General features: G+C 42.6%; 1 protein-coding gene across 1 annotated transcript in view; it reads right to left on the minus strand.

Annotated features, from left to right (window-relative positions):
* Positions 1–18,520, minus strand: part of fam98a (family with sequence similarity 98 member A) — a 42,675-nt gene that overhangs the window by 5,766 nt on the left and 18,389 nt on the right. Inside the window, exons 5-7 of the mRNA XM_068045354.1 lie at positions 13,070–13,150; positions 7,355–7,471; positions 6,086–6,253 (exon numbers count right to left, since the gene is read on the minus strand). Of these exons, the coding sequence (XP_067901455.1) occupies positions 6,086–6,253; positions 7,355–7,471; positions 13,070–13,150 (366 nt within the window). The remainder of the gene's footprint in view (positions 1–6,085; positions 6,254–7,354; positions 7,472–13,069; positions 13,151–18,520) is intronic.

Here is an 18,520-nt window from a genome sequence, read left to right on the forward strand (position 1 = left end):
TAAATCATTTTCCAGCATGTACCGACTTCCTGGCAGACCTGAGCTAGCTCATTTAAGTTCAGGCTATAAGGATTCCTTTTTATTGGTGGAGTCCCTCGTACCTCCAAACAGTGTACTGTTAAAAGGTGTGCGACCCCGTTTGTCCCTGCAGACTTCATTGAACTCCTTTAACAATTTGATTAGGTCTTGTCTGTTATTCAGAGAGATAGTCCAGCATTGTGTCCAATCCTTTTAAAACTTCAGTGTTTTCCAATTTAGCGGTAGGGTTCAATTTTAGTGTTTTCGGGGCTCTAGCCCTCGTCCAGTTTGCCCCCACTACAGCTCTCTTCCTTCATCACTTTTACTGCCTGGCACACACTTACTGATCTGTCTAGTTCCCAGCTGTAGTATCTTTTCAGCATGTTAATAGGACACAGTCTTTGTTTTTATCCTTCTGTCAGGGGTGTTAATTAGATAGTTTACCTCATTCACCTTTTTCCCTACACTATATGGGCCACTAAACCTGGCCTTTAAAGGTCTGCCCTGCAGGGGTAGCAGCACCAGAACCTGGTCCCCTGGTTTAAACTCATGGACTGCAGCTTTCTTTTCTGCCTGCCATTTCATATTTTTCCTGAAAGGTTTTGAGGTGTTACTTTGCTACTGCATAGGCCTGGGAAAGTCTCCCCAAGAAGGTGGTCATATAATTTAGTTTGAGGTTTCCTCGCTTTGATCTAGGAACTTTTCCTTGATCAATTTTAGGGGGCCTCTCACGTCATGTCTGAAAATCAATTCGAAGGGTGTAAAGCCTGTGGATTCATTGGGGGAAATCAACAGTAGCAAATCACAAGAAAATTACTCCTTTGTCCCAGTTGTAGGGGTATTCACAAAAACTATGCTCTGAGCATATTGCAAAGGGTCTGATGGTATCATTCCAGAGCCCCTTGTGATTGGGGATGAAACGCTGAGGATTTCAGCTGGTCAATACTGAGGCTTTGTATGACCTCCTGGAACATTCAGGACATGAAATTGGTTTCCTGATCGGACTGTATTTCTTTGGAAAGTCCATATCTGGTGAAGAACTGGGTTAACCCCTCGACTATAGTTTTGTCAGCAATTTTCCTCAAGGTTATGGCTTCTGGGAATCTGGTGACCATATCCTTGATAGTTGACAGATACTGATGACCTGTCTAGGTTTTGGGTAGGGGTCCCACACAATCAATTAGAACTCTACTGAAAGGTTCTTTGAAAGCAGGAATGGGGATCAGTGGCGCAGGTTTATTGGTAGGTTGGGGTTTCCCAATAATCTGGCAGGTATGGCAGAATTTAACCACATCTTTGTACAGTTGCGGCCAGTAAAAAAGTGTCGTCTAATTTGGGCTTGGATCTTTCAGATACCCACATGCCCAGCCATAGGGATTTCATGGGCAATTTGCAGAATCTCTCTGCGATATTTGGGAGGCTAGGCACTAGAATTTGGTGAACTATTGTCCACTCCTCTTCTGTGGGGGTTTCCATTTCCTCATTAGAATTTTATTTTTTAAATAGTAAAACAAGCAGCTTCTCCGCATCTGTCTTGGAATAAGCTGTCTGTGCTATCTTTTTTAAAAATCAGGGTCTGCTTTTTGGGCTTCAATTATGGAGGGTCCGTCATATACTTCCCTTAAATCTCCGAAGAAAATATCAGCCAGCCAGGCCTCAGTCATCAGGCTGATTTTCTGGTTCAGCTCTCTCTCGGGGAGCTGGCTTGGCCATGGTCCTTGTTACTACCCAGGCAGGAAAGATTCCAGGGACTTCCTCTTGTATTTGCTCCATCTCCTTGGCCTCATTTGGCTGGTCCAATATAACTGGGGTCGCGACCACCTTGCCTCCAGCCAAATCACTGCTGGGTAGCAAATCTATGATGGCCGCAGGTAGATTTGGGACAATTCCTACAGTAACTGGCCCAGAAACCAGGTCGCACAGCAAGCAGACCCGACACAGGGGTACAGGCACGTATCCTCCTTCAATTCCTTTTACCAGAATCTTCGCTTTTAGTAAGCTCTCTGGTGGGAAGGTCATTCCTTTAACAAGCACAGGGATTGAATGACGTCAGTGTCCCGAAGCAGGACAATGGTGTTCACTAGCCTCACTCAAGGAATACTGAGACACCGTTCTTTATAAATCAAAAACCTGATAGCCTTTAGGAATTTCCTCTACTTCTCCCGTACCTATGGCAGTATTTTTGTGGAGATCTTTCCCATGGCTAGGGAAATGGTTGGATCTGCTGGGGCACGCTTTTCTTTGTTAATCTTGTGCACCCCTACAAGATAAATGGGCTCCCGTTTAACTTCCAGCAGTCAGCTTTGATGTGCCCTGTTTTGCTGCAACAGGAACCCAAGCCTATGGTATGCATTCCTGCCCTCTGCATTTTCTTTCCTTACTGGCAGAGTGCTTACCTTTTATTTTACTGTCGCTAACACTCCATCTTTTATCACTTTCCCACTTTCTGCCCTTTCCAAACCTCTGGGAATTATCATGGAAGGCTTTTCCCTGAGTAAAGGGTTTGTGTGCGAGATCAAAGCCATCTTCCATGGCAGCGTCTTCTCTCACCCTGTGAATTCTTTGTTCTTCTATGCAATATCTTATATTACTTGGAATGCTATTTTTAAACTCTTCCAGCACCATCACTTCTCTCAAATTTTCATGAGGGTTCTAGCTTGAGAAACCGTATCCAGCCATCAAAAGCCATGTTTCATTCTTTTCAATTCAAGGTGTGTGTTTTCTGGGTTTGTTGGAATTTCTGTCTATATGCTTCCAGTACCAGTTCATACACATTTACAATTGCAGTTTTAGTTTGTTCATAATTAGAAAAACGTATATCTGATAACAAGGAAACAGCTTCACGCCCTACCCACAAACCCACCTTGTAAGAGTCCAGAATTCTTTCGGCCCTTTTAGCCTGGTAGCTATTTTCACAAATTAGATAAAATATGACTCAATCCCCTCATTGGCACTAGTCTTGAGTATCTCAGCATGTCAAAGTTTTGCTCTGAATTGGGGATAAGGTTTGAGTGGCTGGCAGCATGCTCATTTGGGGTTTGCAGTCTGTAACAAACATATTGGCTGCATTTTTTCTTTGCATCTCTCTTTCCTCTCTCCTTCTGAAACTGCATCACCCTTTCCTCTTTCTTTTCGAAACTCTCTTTCCTCTTGAAACTGATTCTGTATTTCTTCCCTTTTCATCTGCAACTGAATTCTGGCTAAAATTATTTTTTCAGACTCTGATTCTAGGCTCTCTTCTAGTTCAGGGACAAGATTAGATTAGATTAGATTAGAGATACAGCACTGAAACAGGCCCTTCGGCCCACCGAGTCTGTGCCGAACATCAACCACCCATTTATACTAATCCTACACTAATCCCATATTCCTACCAAACATCCCCACCTGTCCCTACCACCTACCTATACTAGTGACAATTTATAATGGCCAATTTACCTATCAACCTGCAAGTCTTTTGGCTTGTGGGAGGAAACCGGAGCACCCGGAGAAAACCGACGCAGACACAGGGAGAACTTGCAAACTCCACACAGGCAGTACCCGGAATCGAACTCGGGTCCCTGGAGCTGTGAGGCTGTGGTGCTAACCATTGCGCCACTGTGCCGCCCCAAGTTTAAAATGGCTGGCTAGTTTTTACACCAGTTCAGGTTTCTTTGCTTTTTGTCCAAAAGTAATTCCTACCTCTCCAGCTAAGCTTTTTAAATCTTCAACACTTAATTTGTTTAACTTATCATGGGATCTCTCTCCCTGCTCTACATACTCCTTAGTGTTAAATATGGCCATCTCCTTTGTTTCTAGCACTGTGGAGGAGAAAAGGAATACAAGAAAATCTGTTTGTTTATTTTTCCACAATTTTAGGGATCAATTTCCCTCCCGTTTTCCAAATCTCGTTTGTCTGGCAGTTCAGATCCTGGCTTTGAGCCCCCCAATTTCTTACAGCCACTGTTCAACTCCCCATCTGACTGCAGCAAGTGTATTTGTATTAAGAGTTTAGCCCCTTTATGTTTAATTTTTCCAATAAACAGGCAGCGACAGGTTTTCCTGTAGGTTTTTAAAAAACAGAAAGGCAATTATTTATTGATCAATTCACCTTACCCCGAAATTGTAGCACTCGCATTCGCTCACGCATTCGCACACACACACATACATGAAACAGATAGAGCAGGGAAAGAGGTAGGTGGGTTTTAGCAGGGGGTGGGAAGAAGGGTTATGATAAACCTGTTGAACTCTGTATTGCTGAAAATAGAGACGTGTTGGCGAAGCTTTTTGTCTTGCACTCATCAGGACAATTGCGAGAATAACTAATGTAAGGGAAAACACTTATACTGCATGCGAAGAGAGTACTGATTGGTAGAGGCGTTGCCATGGAGAATGCACCAGTTTACGGTGACTGACAGTTAACGGCCAAGCTTTAAGATTTAAATCAGGCAGCTTGACTGATTCCTCAGGGCAATGCTTTGACCAATGAACCAGCGAATGGCTGTCACATATTTTGTTCAGCTGAAACAGACGCAATGCTTGTACATGTTCTGTCTGCAAAGAACAGGGCCCTGTGTATTAACATACATAGCTTCCAGTATGTGCAAATGCACCACACTGCGAGCTCTACTGACGATCTTAAATTGGTGGTCAGCGTGATTCTTAGCATACTGTGGATTATTTAGCAAATGTCGTCCATTCGCAGAATCACATCTAATGTTAGACACGGTTTTGAGTTTTACAAGCATGGGCTGATTGCAATGGGCAAGATACGGACCATACCCAAACAGCGGAAGGGACATGTTTGATACAATCCGCCAGTCTTTGGGACATACGGCCTATATACCTAGCATCACACTGGCAATGAAATTCATAGCATACTACTCATTTGTATGATAGGCAGGACATCTTTTTGGCTTGACGGCAGCATCCGGTTAGTGGAGAACACCACACGTTTTGCTACTGCATAGTAGCAGCGTGAAACAACTAGCTTTACCTGTTGCTCAAATTTTTGGGATACATTACCCTTCCATGTTAATTTGAGGTAATTTTCAGACAGAAAGAATATGTACAAACATTGTGCCTGTTTCAGCTGAACAAAAGAAGTGATAGCCATTCACTGGTTCATTCCTCAGGGCAATGCTTTGACCAGTCAAGCTGCCTGGTTTAAATTTTAAATAAAGCTTGGCCCTTAACTGTCAGTCACCATAAACTGGTGCATTCGCCATGTCAATGCCTCTACCAGAGTTTATTTGCCAACCAAATCAGTACTCTCTTTGCATGCAGTATAAGTTGTTTTCCCTTACATTGGTTAATCTCGCAATTGTCCTGATGAGTGCAAGACGAAAAGCTTCGCCAACATGTCTCTATTTTCAGCAATATTCAAGTTCTGTACTACTAAATGAATATCTGTTGAATTATCTTCAGACTAGAGTTATGGAGGGTTGTAGGCCTGCAATGATTGTGGATTTCTCTCTTTATTGAAGGTTCTGTTGAAGATGGTGGGTCACTTCCAACTCTCTCTCTCTCTCCGCTGTATGATGTAGATGTTGGATTTCTTCCAGGAGGGCATGTGTTTTCTGGAATGTCAGCAGTTACAAGTAGCTTCACTTTGAGTTAGTCAGTCTCCCTCTCTCTTTTTTCCTGGCTGTTTTTTTTTCCAAAACGGAGAACTGTCACTTCTCACCTCCTGTTAGTAGACCTTCTGGTTTCTCCCCATGGTGATCGTACAATGGCCCAGGATGTGGCTACTTCACACTTTTATTTTTAAAAAAGGCGCAACATTCAATTCTGGAATGTTTCTATGATAGGTGTGAGATGGGTTTCATCATCACCATTTGGCTTTAAAGATTTGTCCTTTGTCTTTGTTAGACTATTTGAGTATACAATATATTTGAATATATAATCTCTTTGGTGGCCATTTTGGACCATTGTTCACTTTTTAAAGACAAAGTCCATTCTTTCATCACTCTTCAGATTTACTCCGTGAATGCTACATCATCACACCTTTGTTGCAATCAATTGCACAGCACAACAATGTTAAGCAAGCCTCTAGTTTTGTCTTTAATGACAAAGCCCAAAAGCATCTTACCTTATTAACGGCACATGCAGACTTCTCTCGGATGTAGCCACTGCTGGTTCGTATTATCTTGGACAGGTCCTCTCGAGCAGCTAGCAGGTGTGCAACACAAATAGTGCTTCTTGAATTCAAAGCTGCACGCTTGGGCTGGTAGGCTTTGGCCAATTTTTCAGTCTGGCTCTATGGAAAGTGAAACATACGCAAACCAAATCAGTGTTAAATGTAAAAATGGCTGGATCACAATTTTGAAATATACATGCAGAAATTAACCCCAAATTCTTGTCTATTCAACTGGCAGCATAGTTTCTTAGCACACTGCATCTTCAACACGCTACACCACAAGTGGTAACTAGTAGGTCCATGCTCATCATTCGCAATGTACGAATTCCTGCCTCAACCATACAATATGATAATCGTTTCGCCATAGGGAGGAAGCAGGCAAAAATGAGACACATTTCTTTGAACAGCTCCCAAAACATTTTTTTGGAGCTTTAAAAGATACAAGGTTTGAGTTTTTCTTCATTTCCCAAAGTAAAGCTAGCCTAAGACAACAAGCCTAATTAAGGAAAGGCCAATATTAGAAATAGCCAATGCTGTGACTGCATCAGTAACATTTGATTAAAAAGGAAATCTTAAAAAAAACGGATTGATTGCAAAGATCCTGTATCAGTTAAAATGCTTTCAAGGTATCAACATAATACTTTGAGTTATCCTTTTGTTTTTCAGACTCAAAAGCAGAACTAACTCCAACTAGTAGCATGAAATTTTCCTCTCCAGTTGCCATACTGTTAAATGAGATGATCTTGGTATACTTCAAGCCTGTTCCTTTTAAGCATACTGCCTGAATCTGGTTATACACACACGAGCTATCTTTACAAGGTTAGGTTTCTAATTTACCGATTAAATTTTAACATATGCTAGAAGTGGAATTATTTGCATTTTCAACCATTAAATTTCCTGCTCTTGATATGCATAGACATTCAAAGCAAAAATTTCCATTTGTTATTACTAAATTCATTTTTGTACTGCTTACAAGTATTATCCTGCTTTTTAGAAGCAATCTGAGCTTTGGATAATGTGTCCAGGATCTGTATCAAAATTAATGTAAAAATTCCCCTTAGATCAGATTAAAGGAGTTTTCCCTGCAGTGAAGTCACTTAATTCAAAATCGAAGAGCAGTTTTTTTCTGAAATTAAAATCCTCGTGGGAAATTATTTCCTAAGGAAGAGCAACTCGCTTTGAAGAAGAAATCGACACAGGATTACTCTGTAAATCCAATACCTTAGCTCGGTCAGACCACCCAAACGACTGAATAGTTACATCCATTCGCTTCACCAACATCTTTCGTCGAATTTCATATTCATTAACCAGGACTTGATTGATGGCTTCTAATTTCTCCTATAAAGTAAACAGATGATGATTTTTTTGTTTTGAAATACCACTACAGCTACACTGAAGTGAAAATGTCATACCAGCCCAAACACTTGCTTTTCAAATAATTTTGGAAATCCAACTTGTAATTTGACTTCTTTGATAGAAAAAGTAAAAGTGAAGATTTTGTACACAAAAGACTCTACAGCATTGTTCAAGAACCAAAGCATGTGATAAAGGAACACAGCTGGAGGTCAGAACAAGTTCTTATACACAAGAGGTACAGGCAGGAAGCAGATTAGTTAGCTAACCAACATGCCAAGCAAGACGTATAATGACATTTATTCATGGAAATAGGATTGGAGATTTGAATTTTCTTTTTTAAAAAAGCACAATGGTAATTAGTCCTCAAATTAGCCACAAAAAGAGGAGACACATTAGCATGGTACAATTGTTAAGAAGTCAGTTATCACTTGCTACCTTCCCACAAGTCAGATCTGGGTCCAAATGGTTGGGAGACTGAACTATTCTTCTTAAGCAGTCCCTTGGGATTGAGGATGACTTGCTTCCACTCCAGTTCAACGGGTTCAGAGATGGCTGATAAGTCCAAGATACGATCTTCAGACTCTGCCACAAGGGGCAGGTGGCGCTTGAAGATCAGGGAGATGAGTAGTTTGGAGGTTTAGGCACTGCCTCTGATGCCTCGACTTCACCTCTGCATGTTCGAGGTGTACGATGCCTTCCTGAATGAGTTTTCTCCATCTAGGATGGTCAGCAGCCAGGGACTCCGAGTCGACAGGGATATTTGATCTCTTCAGGGACGCTTTAAGGACATCACTGAAGCATTTCCGCTGCCCTCCTGGGAGTCTCCTGCCACGACCAAGTTCTGAGTAGAAAGGCTTCAGGAGACTGGTGTCAGGCATGCCAACGACATGCCCTGCCCAGCAAAGCTGGTTTTGGGTGATTAGCGCCCCGATGCTGGACAGGTCGACTTGGGAAAGGACCCTGCTCTTGGACCACCTTTTTTGCCACTGGATTTGGAGCATCTTGCAGAGGCACTTCTGGTGATACTTCTCCAGTGCTTTGAGGTGCCTGCTGTAGGTTGCCCAAATCTCCAAAGCATATAGGAGCGCAGGGATCACTGCTGCCCTGTAAACCATGTTTAGTCTCAGGTTTCAGACATAATCCTCAAATACCCTTTTTCTCAGTCAGCTGAAGGCTGAGCTGGCACGTTGGAGGCGTGATGAATCTTGTCATCCAGGTCTGTCTTTGCCAAGAGGAGGCTCCCACGATATGGAATTTTTTATTTTTAAAAAGAGATACAGCACTGAAACAGGCCCTTCGGCCCACCGAGTCTGTGCCGACCATCAACCACCCATTTATACTAATCCTACACTAATTCCATATTCCTACCACATCCCCACCTTCCCTATATTTCCCTACCATCTACCTATACTAGGGGCAATTTATAATGGCCAATTAACCCATCAACCTGCAAGTGTTTGGCACATGGTCCACATTTTCCAGGATCTCGCAACGGATCTTGATACACGGGAGATGCTGTGGGAGCTGGTTGGAAGAGGACCTTCATTTTCTGAATGTTTAGTGAAAGACCCATTTTCTCATAAGCTTCGGAGGAGTCGTCGGCAATGTTCTGAAGCTCAGTTTCAGAGCGAATGCACACACTAGCGTCCTAGGCATACTGAAACTCGACGACCGAGGTTGGAGTGATTTTAGTTTTGGATTAAAGGTGGCATAGGTTGAGCAGTTTCCCATGTGTTCTGTAGATTATCCCCATGCTTGCAGGTAGCTTGCTGGAGGAGAGGTGCAACATCGCAGCGAAGAAAATGGAGAAGAGGGTTGGTGCGATGACAGACTTGCTTGACCCCGGTCTTGACTTAGATAGGGTTTGTTGCGATTCCGTTGGTGAGGATTACGTTTTGCATGTCATTGTGGAGTAGATGGAGGATGGTGGCAAACTACTGAGGGCAGCCAAATTTGAGCAGGATACTCCATAAGACTTTGCAATTGACAGAATCAAAGGCTTTTGAGCTGTCGAAAAAGGCCATATACAGTGGTTCTCGCTGTTCCCTGCATTTTTCTTGGATTTTCTGCACAGTGAAGATCATGCCTGTGGTGCCTCTCGATTGGTAAAAGCTGCACTGCAGCTCCGGAAGGAGCTCTTCAGCCAGTGGGAAGAGGCATTCAGGAGGATCCTTGCAATGATCGTCCCTGCGGCAGACAGCAGGGAGACTCCTCTGTAGCTGCCACAATCAGTCCTATCTCCTTTCTTAAATAGTCATAATCACAGTGCCCCTGAAGTCCCCCAGCAAGCACTCCTTGTCCCAGATGAGGGGTATGAGGTTGTGCAGTCATGCAATAAGTGTATCTCCGCTACACATCAGGATTTCGGCAGGGATTCCACCTACTCCAGAGGTCTTGTTCTTCAGCTGTTGAATGGTTTTTTCGACCTGCTCCAGACTGAGGTAGCACTGAGACAGAGCTGGACGGGATGTTGAGGGATGAAGTCGAGGACATTCAAGTTGAAGACAGAGTCGTGTTGAGGAGTTCTTCGAAATGTTACGTCCACTGACTGCCTTCCTGTCCCTTGATGAGTTCACCTCCATGCTTGGCTCTCAGCAGGGTGGGCCCTTGAGTGCTTGGGCTATAGATCGCCTTGACAGCGTTGAGGAAACCGCGCATGTCGTTAGTGTCAAGTTGCTGGATCTTTTGTGCTCATGCTACCCACCATTTGTTTTTTGTGTCCTGGTTTTTATACTGCACCACTGCCTTGAGGAGCTTGTAGGAATGCTGCTTTACCTCGGATGTCTGGCGAAGTTTCCAGTCTGCGAAGGCTTTGCACTTGCACTCGATTAGGTCCTGTATTACTTGGTCGTTCTCGTCAAGCCAGTCAATACTTCCAGTGGAGAAGCCAAGGACCTCCTTGCCAGTGCTCGTTATGGTGACCTTTAGGCATCAATGGCACACAGCTGCTCCTGGTGGTTGGGGGGGGGGGGGGGAAGAGGTGCTGACTGTGAAGGGCCGCTTTAGCAGGATCTTTGAGGCTTTCAATGTTAATTTTCTTGTTGCATTGCTTTTGTTACTTCTGCTGCTCAGGGGCTAGGCTGATGGAGATGGTCGATCAGATGTGGCAGTGGTCGGTCCCCTGTCACAGTATGGGTGATGTGGACATTTCTACAGTCCCTCGCTTGAACAATGACTTAACTCAAGTCGGTGCCAGTGTTTGGACTGTGGAGGTTGCCACGAGGTCTTGTGTCTGTCTCGACGAGGTCACAAGCAAGGCATTTTGTCAGGAGCATATCTTCACTGGAGTTTGCTTTGTCTACTCCTTCCTTGCCAATGACTCCTTCCAGAGATTCCCGCACTTCCCAACTCTAGCACTGAAGTCTCCGAGGAGAATCAGTTTGTCATCTGCTGGTACTCTGGCTAGGTATTGCTCAAGGTCAGTGCAGAATCCCTCCTTGGCCTCATCTGTTGCCTCAAGAGTATGCACTGATGACAGTGGCATGCTGGTTTCCTGTTAGGACGAGCTGGGTATCATGAAGCACTCGCTTATCCCATAGGGGAGTTGCTGAGGCACCAGCTTGTTTTTGATGGCGAAACCCACCCCATGGAGGTGTCATTCCCCTTCTAGGAGAGCCTTCCAGAGCAAGGTGTATCCGCCGCCTTAGTTGGCCATGTTGTGTCTCACTTCGAGTAGCAATGTCGACGTCAAGGCACCCGAGTTCCCGAGCTATGATGGTGATGTGTCACTCAGGCCTAACGCTGTTAGGGTTGCCCAAGAGGGTCCTGACGTTCCAGGCCCCAAACTTTTGGTGAGTGGAAGATGCTTGCGTGTGTTTTTCTTTTAATCTGGAGTGGTCGTTGCATGCCGGCCACCACGCGGTCTTGGCAGAGCAGGGCCTTGGTTCAATGGCAAGGGGGTGTTAAGATGATTGGAGGCCAGGCTCTGCTGCGAGACATCAGCACAGTCTGTGCATGATCATATGCAGGCACATATGTGGTAACAGACATTATTTATGTTCCCCATGTGTTTCCCTCTCCCTGCAGTACCCTCCCATCCACACGCACCCAGCCGAACCGTTCCTTCCTTCCCCCATGGACTTCCTTACCCTCCAGTAGGGCCACAGTCCTTGCGATTATTCTAATGCAAAGGCCTAGTGGTCCAAAATGCTTTTTTAAAAAAAAAAAAATGAAACTACACTAGACCTGAAGACAAGCGAACACGTTTCCATTTCAGTCCCCAAGTATTATGAAGCAGAGGCAGCCGGCTGCAGTGCAAACCTCTCTGCTCCAACAATGCACTTCACCAACCTCAGCTGAGCACATGCTACAGGTTGGCATTAATTTTAGCCATACCAAACACCCACTCAGCCCAAAGCAAGAATGCCAAGTTACTAGGGTCAGTTTTATGCTGTAGGTCCATGCATGATAGTGATTGGGTTCAGGCTATCCAAACCCACAACACATTGGATGCTTGCAGCCAGAGAAGGCCACTGGTCTGGGCTGGATTTGAATCTAGGTCTCAAAAAGAACATGCTAACCCATTGAGCAACATGGTTCCCAGTCAAGGTATTTGGTTGCTGTCTTGATCAGTGGTGTAATTTTTGCTGCTTTTCCTGGGCTGGATTTGGAAATACTATTTCATCCACTGACAAACAAAGGTATTTCCTTAAAAATGAGTATGTGTACAAATGAGACGATCAATCCTCAGCTTGGAAAAAAAACAGTATAGAATCATAGAATCTTACAGCACAGACGGAGGGCATTCCACTTGCCATCCTTATGCCTGCTCTTTGAAAGAGCTGAGCAATTTAGTCCCATAACCCAGCTTAACAATAACCCTGCAAATTAGTCCTCTTCAAATATATATCCAATTACCTTTTGAAAGTTCTTCTGGAATCTTTCAAGTATTGTGTTCCAGATTTTAACCCTCTTTGCAAAGCAATTTCCCCCCCAAGTTCATTTGTCTATTTTAAATCTATGACCTCTGGTTACTGAACCACTTGAAGAAACAATTTCTTCCTACTTGCTCTACTTAAGCCTCATAAAATTGTGAATACCTCCATTAATTCTCCCCTTAACTTTCTAAGATGTTTCCCAGCTTCTCCAACCTCTCAACATAACTGAAGTTCCTTAACCCTGGTATTATCCTGGTAAACCTCCTTTGTACCCTCTTCAAAGCCTTGACATCCTTCATAAGGTGTAGTGCCCACAGTTGTACACAATACTCCAGCTGAGGCCTAACCAGAGATTTGTAAAGGTTTAGTGTGACTTTATTTTTTCTATTCAATGCCCATATTTACAAAGGCAGGAATCCCATATGCTTTCTTAACCAGTTAAAAAGTAGGTTGCAACAATATGATTTGTGATTTGATAGTATTTTCAAATAAGTTGGCTGTGAACAGGATTCAGCATCAGAAAGTGGTCCACTAGCTGCTTTGGAAGTTAAAACAATTGTAGTGTTCAGCACCTTAACAGGTTAGAGAATATCTATTTAATACCACTCAAGAACAAAAGGATTGATCATTTAACCCATATTGAAAATGGCTGCAATTCATTCCATCATGTACATCACAAACAATTAATACTTTCACTACTCACCCAGTGAAGTGGCCCAAGTGTTTTTTTCACCAGAGGTTTTCCCACATGATTTCGGGGTACCTTTGACAGAGATTCTTTAAGCTAAAAAAGAATATATTTGAATTGAAAACCAAGTGGTTAAAGATTAAAAAAAAAAATCTAATTCAAAAGGTCTGTTGTTCATTTAAGGGCAAATTATAAACAAACAGCCAGTTGAGGACTGTTGCACCAAACTAAACATGAAAAAGCAATCAAAGCTGTGAAATCATCCAAAGAACAATATTTTCTGAAAAGCTGATATGAAATTATGTTCGGACAAGGAATGGATACCGCAATACTTTTCAGAATGGAAATGACAGCACTGATCGGGCATACTGTCACTGTGAAGAGTGCAAATAATGATAAGTAACAAGTTAACAATTAGGAAGTTAAAAATAATGAATGTCAGGCAGTGCTGTTATCCACAGAAAAAGTAATAATTCTTGAGTATGTTACTAGAGAAGGCAATTGAAGCCATGAGACAATTAGTGTTTCTGGAGAATTGGATGAAGGTTGGCTGGTAGCTGTGCATGTACCTGCCCAAGGCCAACACACAGATTCAATTAATTAATTTGCCTGCACTATTTGCAATGTCATTTTTTCTACATAATCCAACAATTGATATTAATCTAAATTTTAGTACCTTCTCTATTCCAGTGTTTATTGACTGCTGACCTGCAGCAAATGAAAGGGGAGCTTTTATTTACTTACTTTTCAAGATGTGTGGCACGATCCCGATTTTCATACTTCTGCTTTTATTTAATAAATTTGCCACTCCAAATAAACTTTTATACTCTGGCTCCTTTCATCTAATCCGCAGAAAATACCAACAGGTCCAACGAATTAATTAATAAACCTTGGTTAAAGTGCAAATAGTTATTTGTCAGGAAGCATGGTCTGCTCCTGACAACATTTTTTATTTGTTCTGAAGGTGAAGGCGGCTTTACTGTTTCAAGAACAAACATGGGGAAAACCCCTTAGATTAAAGCTGGACAGATTTCTGCTTTTATTTACAGTTTTAATTGAATACATTTTGGGGACAGCCCATTCTATTGACTGGCTGCTTTTTTTTTATTGAATTAATTTTACACTTATATTTAACTATTGTGGAAGCAAAGTGATTCTTTCCATATTGGCGACATTGGTTTAAGGATGGATTTAAGTCTGGACACCTGGTGAACCATCCTACTTTTTCTTCAAACAGTACCACAACAATGCTTTATGATCATGTGTGAATGAAGGTTATGTGGAGAACTGATGCATTTGTACACCACATTCTTCTATGATGTGCTGCATCCTAATACAGCATTCTTACTCATTACTTCCTGCAAATCTGACATTTATTCTCATCATACTTAGTCCACTCTCCTGACTAACCCTGTTCAACATCACAGGTGATCTACAAATAGGGTATTAAGAGTTTTGCATCCTTTCACACTTTGATGTGCAATTCCTACATCTTATAAAAAAAATGACCGTCAGGCTATCTCGATCACACTGGTTTTTGTCACACTTCTAATGATTTTACTTACCTCAAGTGTCTAACATAGGCAGTGCTATTGCCTTACATTTTTGATACACTGGGTGAGTATGCAGCCTAGATGGCCCTATGGCAAACAGCATTAGATCATAGCCTTTATTTTGCAGCCATCTACAATGTCCCCACCCACCGACCCCAGAGATCAACTTGTCATCAGCATCTCCCTGGGCAGCTGACTAACTTTCTTAACCTATTTCAGCAGCAATGGTTTCTATTTGCCTGTTCACAGCTCCTCCCTAGGCCTTGAACATGCCCCCCGCAATGAAATCACTTCAAATATTTTTTTGAAAATCCTGGCAGCCAATACCTTATTTGGACAGTGCCCCAGACAGTACTAAAAATAAGACTGGTAATCCAAACAAAAACAAAAAATCAGTCATACACTTTACTGTAAAATTGTTCCAAGCTCTTTGGGTAAATTTATCCAATAAACATGCTTGATATTTATCCAATTCTGTAACCAGTAAAATGTTGCCATTTTTAATATATAGATTACAAAATAATCTTGTGAATGGCACACAATGCAAACATCAAAGCAAGACACAGGATGTAAGATTAATGCAAAAATTGTCCATCAGTGTTGCAAAACCCTAAATATAATCAACATTTACTTTGCCTTTAAAAAAAAAAAATTCATTTGCGATCTGGGCATCACTGACAAACCCAGCATTTATTGCCCATCCCTAGTTGTCCTCGAGAAGGCAGTGATGATGGGCCTTCTTGAATGACTGCTTTCCCTGTCCTTCTAGGTGGAGAAGCTTGTGGGTTTGAGAAGTGCTGGCAAAGAAGCCAGGGAGAGTTTATGCAGTGCATCCTATAAATGGGATACGATTCAGCCATGGTGTGCCAGAGGTGGAGGTACTGCAGGTTAAAGCTGGTGAATGGGGTGCCAATCAAATGGATTGCTTTGTTCTGGATGAGGTCAAGCTTCTTCAGCGTTGCTGCAGCTGTACCCATCCAAGCAAATGGAGAATACTCCCATTGCGCTCCTGACTTGAGCCTTCTAGGTAGTAGAGCGACTTAGAGGAGTCAGGAGGTGAGTCACTTGCCACAGAATACCCAGCATCTTATCTGCTCGAGCAGCCACAGCATTTTTGAGTGGCCCAGTTGAATTTCTAGTCAATGGTGACCTCAGAATGTTGATGGTGGATGATTCAACATTGGTAATGCCACTGACTGTTGAAGGGAGGTGGTTAAACTCTCTCTTGTTGGAGAGTCATTGCCTGACACTTGTGCATACAAATTTTACTTGCCATTTATCAGCCAAGCCTGAATTTTGTCTAGATTTTCCTGCATGTAGACAGGGACTTCTTCATCATCTGAGGAATTGCAAATGGCGCTGAACACTGCAATCAGCAAACTTCCCCACTTCTGATCTAATGTTGCAGGGTGGTCACTGATGAAGTAGCTGAAGATAATTGGGCCTAGATGTATTAAATGAATCACTCAACATCTTCCATAAAAAAATGTCTGTCATTTATTCCTCATTAACTGAAATTTCAATTGCCCAGAATAAGATTTAAAGAAAATAAAAAGTTAAAAACGATATATTTTACAAATAGCAAAAGGAGGCTGATGGGTGGGTGAAGTTAACTGCAGAACACGTATTCACAAGATTCCAGCTCCCCTTCCTTTTCTGCTACAGAAATGTGGAGAATCTAAAAACTTTTCTGAATGGAGGGATGTGACTAGTGGTGTTCCGCAGGGATCAGTGCTGGGACCTTTGCTGTTTGTATTATATATATATATATATATATATATATATATATATATATATATATATATATATATAATATATAATATATATAAAAATGATTTGGAGGAAAATGTAGCTGGTCTGATTAGTAAGTTTGCGGACGACACAAAGTTTGGTGGAGTTGCGGACAGTGATGAGGATTGTCAGAGGATACAGCAGGATATAGATCGGTTGGAGACTTGGGCGGAGAAATGGCAGATGGAGTTAAATCCGGACAAATGTGAGGTAATGCATTATGGAAGATCTAATGCAGGTGGGAAGTATACAGTAAATGGCAGAACCCTTAGGAGTATTGACAGACAGAGAGATCTGTGCGTACAGGTCCACAGGTCACTGAAAGTGGCAACGCAGGTGGATAAGGTAGTCAAGAAGGCATACGGCATGCTTGCCTTCATCGGTCGGGGCATAGAGTATAAAAATTGGCAAGTCATGCTGCAGCTGTACAGAACTTTAGTTAGGCCACACTTAGAATATTGTGTGCAATTCTGGTTGCCACACTACCAGAAGGACGTGGAGGCTTTGGAGAGGGTACAGAAGAGGTTTACCAGGATGTTGCCTGGTCTGGAGGGCATTAGCTATGAGGAGAGGTTTCACTGGAACGACGGAGGTGGAGGGGCGACATGATAGAGGTTTACAAAGTTATAAGCGGCATGGACAGAATGGATAGTCAAAAGCTTTTTCCCAGGGTGGAAGAGTCAGTTACTAGAGGACATAGGTTTAAGGTGAGAGGGGCAAAGTTTAGAGGGGATGTGCGAGGCATGTTCTTTACACAGAGGGTGGTGAGTGCCTGGAACTTGTTGCCGGGGGAGGTGGTGGAAGCAGGTACCATAGAGATGTTTAAGAGGCATCTTGACAAATACATGAATAGGATGGGAATAGAGGGATACGGACCCCGGAAGTGCAGAAGGTTTTAGTTTAGGCAGGCATCAAGATCGGCGCAGGCTTGGAGGGCCGAATGGCCTGTTCCTGTGCTGTACTGTTCTTTGTATTTTCAATAGTTGTTCCTAGATTATTAACACTAACAAGTCCTTATTTTAATAACCTGTAGCAGCCTGCTCTAATTTTGCAATACCAGAACAGGACATTCTGCTACACATGGATACATGTACAAAGAATTTTCTGATTCTCAATCTTCCAAACCGGTTTGTTGAGCTTATTTTTCCAGGAGAACAATTTTTTGATGATCAAGTTGAAGGCACCTTTGAAGGCATAAACTCATCCTGAAAGTACTCCCGGCTATAATTCCAGAGACATCTTGTCCTTGATGCACAGAATTTGAAGCATGAGACTACTGTTATGACCGAGGCAGGAGGAGTGCACTATTTATTCTAGTTCCACACCTCCACGGGTCACAATATATATTTAAATTTTTCCCCACTTACCGATATGGTCAAAGACTATTTTTATCCCAGAATAAAACAATAATGAAGTAAAGCATAGACACACAGATTGAAATATTAAAGTTCCCTTTTTACCTTAGCCACACCAACATACAGGCTAACCAGAAACAATAAAGGGATTTACATTTTAGAACTCTTATTTAAAAAAAGGTTGAAAAAAGAACACTTGGGTTAAATACTTGCTAATTCTTGGAGAAGATATGGAAAGATGCCCTTTGTTTTGGTTTGGCGTCCCAAACGCGTATAGACGGCTGTCACTGGGATCTTCCTAGAACAGTTCTTTTCAGGTGACGTTGAAGATCAGTTTGGGTAGGCATCCATGAAACGCAGCAACAGAGGTTTTGGACACTGGCCTTAGAGGAGGAATGCAGTCACAGTTTCAATCTGCTTCTTACATTTGCTTTTCAGCTCCGAGAGATGGAAAACTGGCAGGCTTTTTCCAAACTGTTGGAACAGACTGAGTTGGGGTGGTTTGTTCTTCTTGGCAAGTTTTCGCCAACTCCATTCCAAACCACTGTTCATATCCCAACTCACTGTCCAAAGTGAAACCATAAACAATGTCACAAGAGACAAGCCTCCTGACCTCTATAAATCTTGACCTGTTACTTCTCTGCAAACATCTTTCCCCAAGTCAAAAACAACCCCTGCTGGGTAATTATCTGCAGACAGGTGCCTTCCAGTAATTGTTTGTTTTCAAGCTCAGTCCAAAAACCTTCTGGTGACCTCCCTTAAAAAAC

The sequence above is a fragment of the Heterodontus francisci genome, chromosome 13 (assembly GCF_036365525.1).
Source record: "Heterodontus francisci isolate sHetFra1 chromosome 13, sHetFra1.hap1, whole genome shotgun sequence".
Classification (NCBI taxonomy): domain Eukaryota; kingdom Metazoa; phylum Chordata; class Chondrichthyes; order Heterodontiformes; family Heterodontidae; genus Heterodontus; species Heterodontus francisci.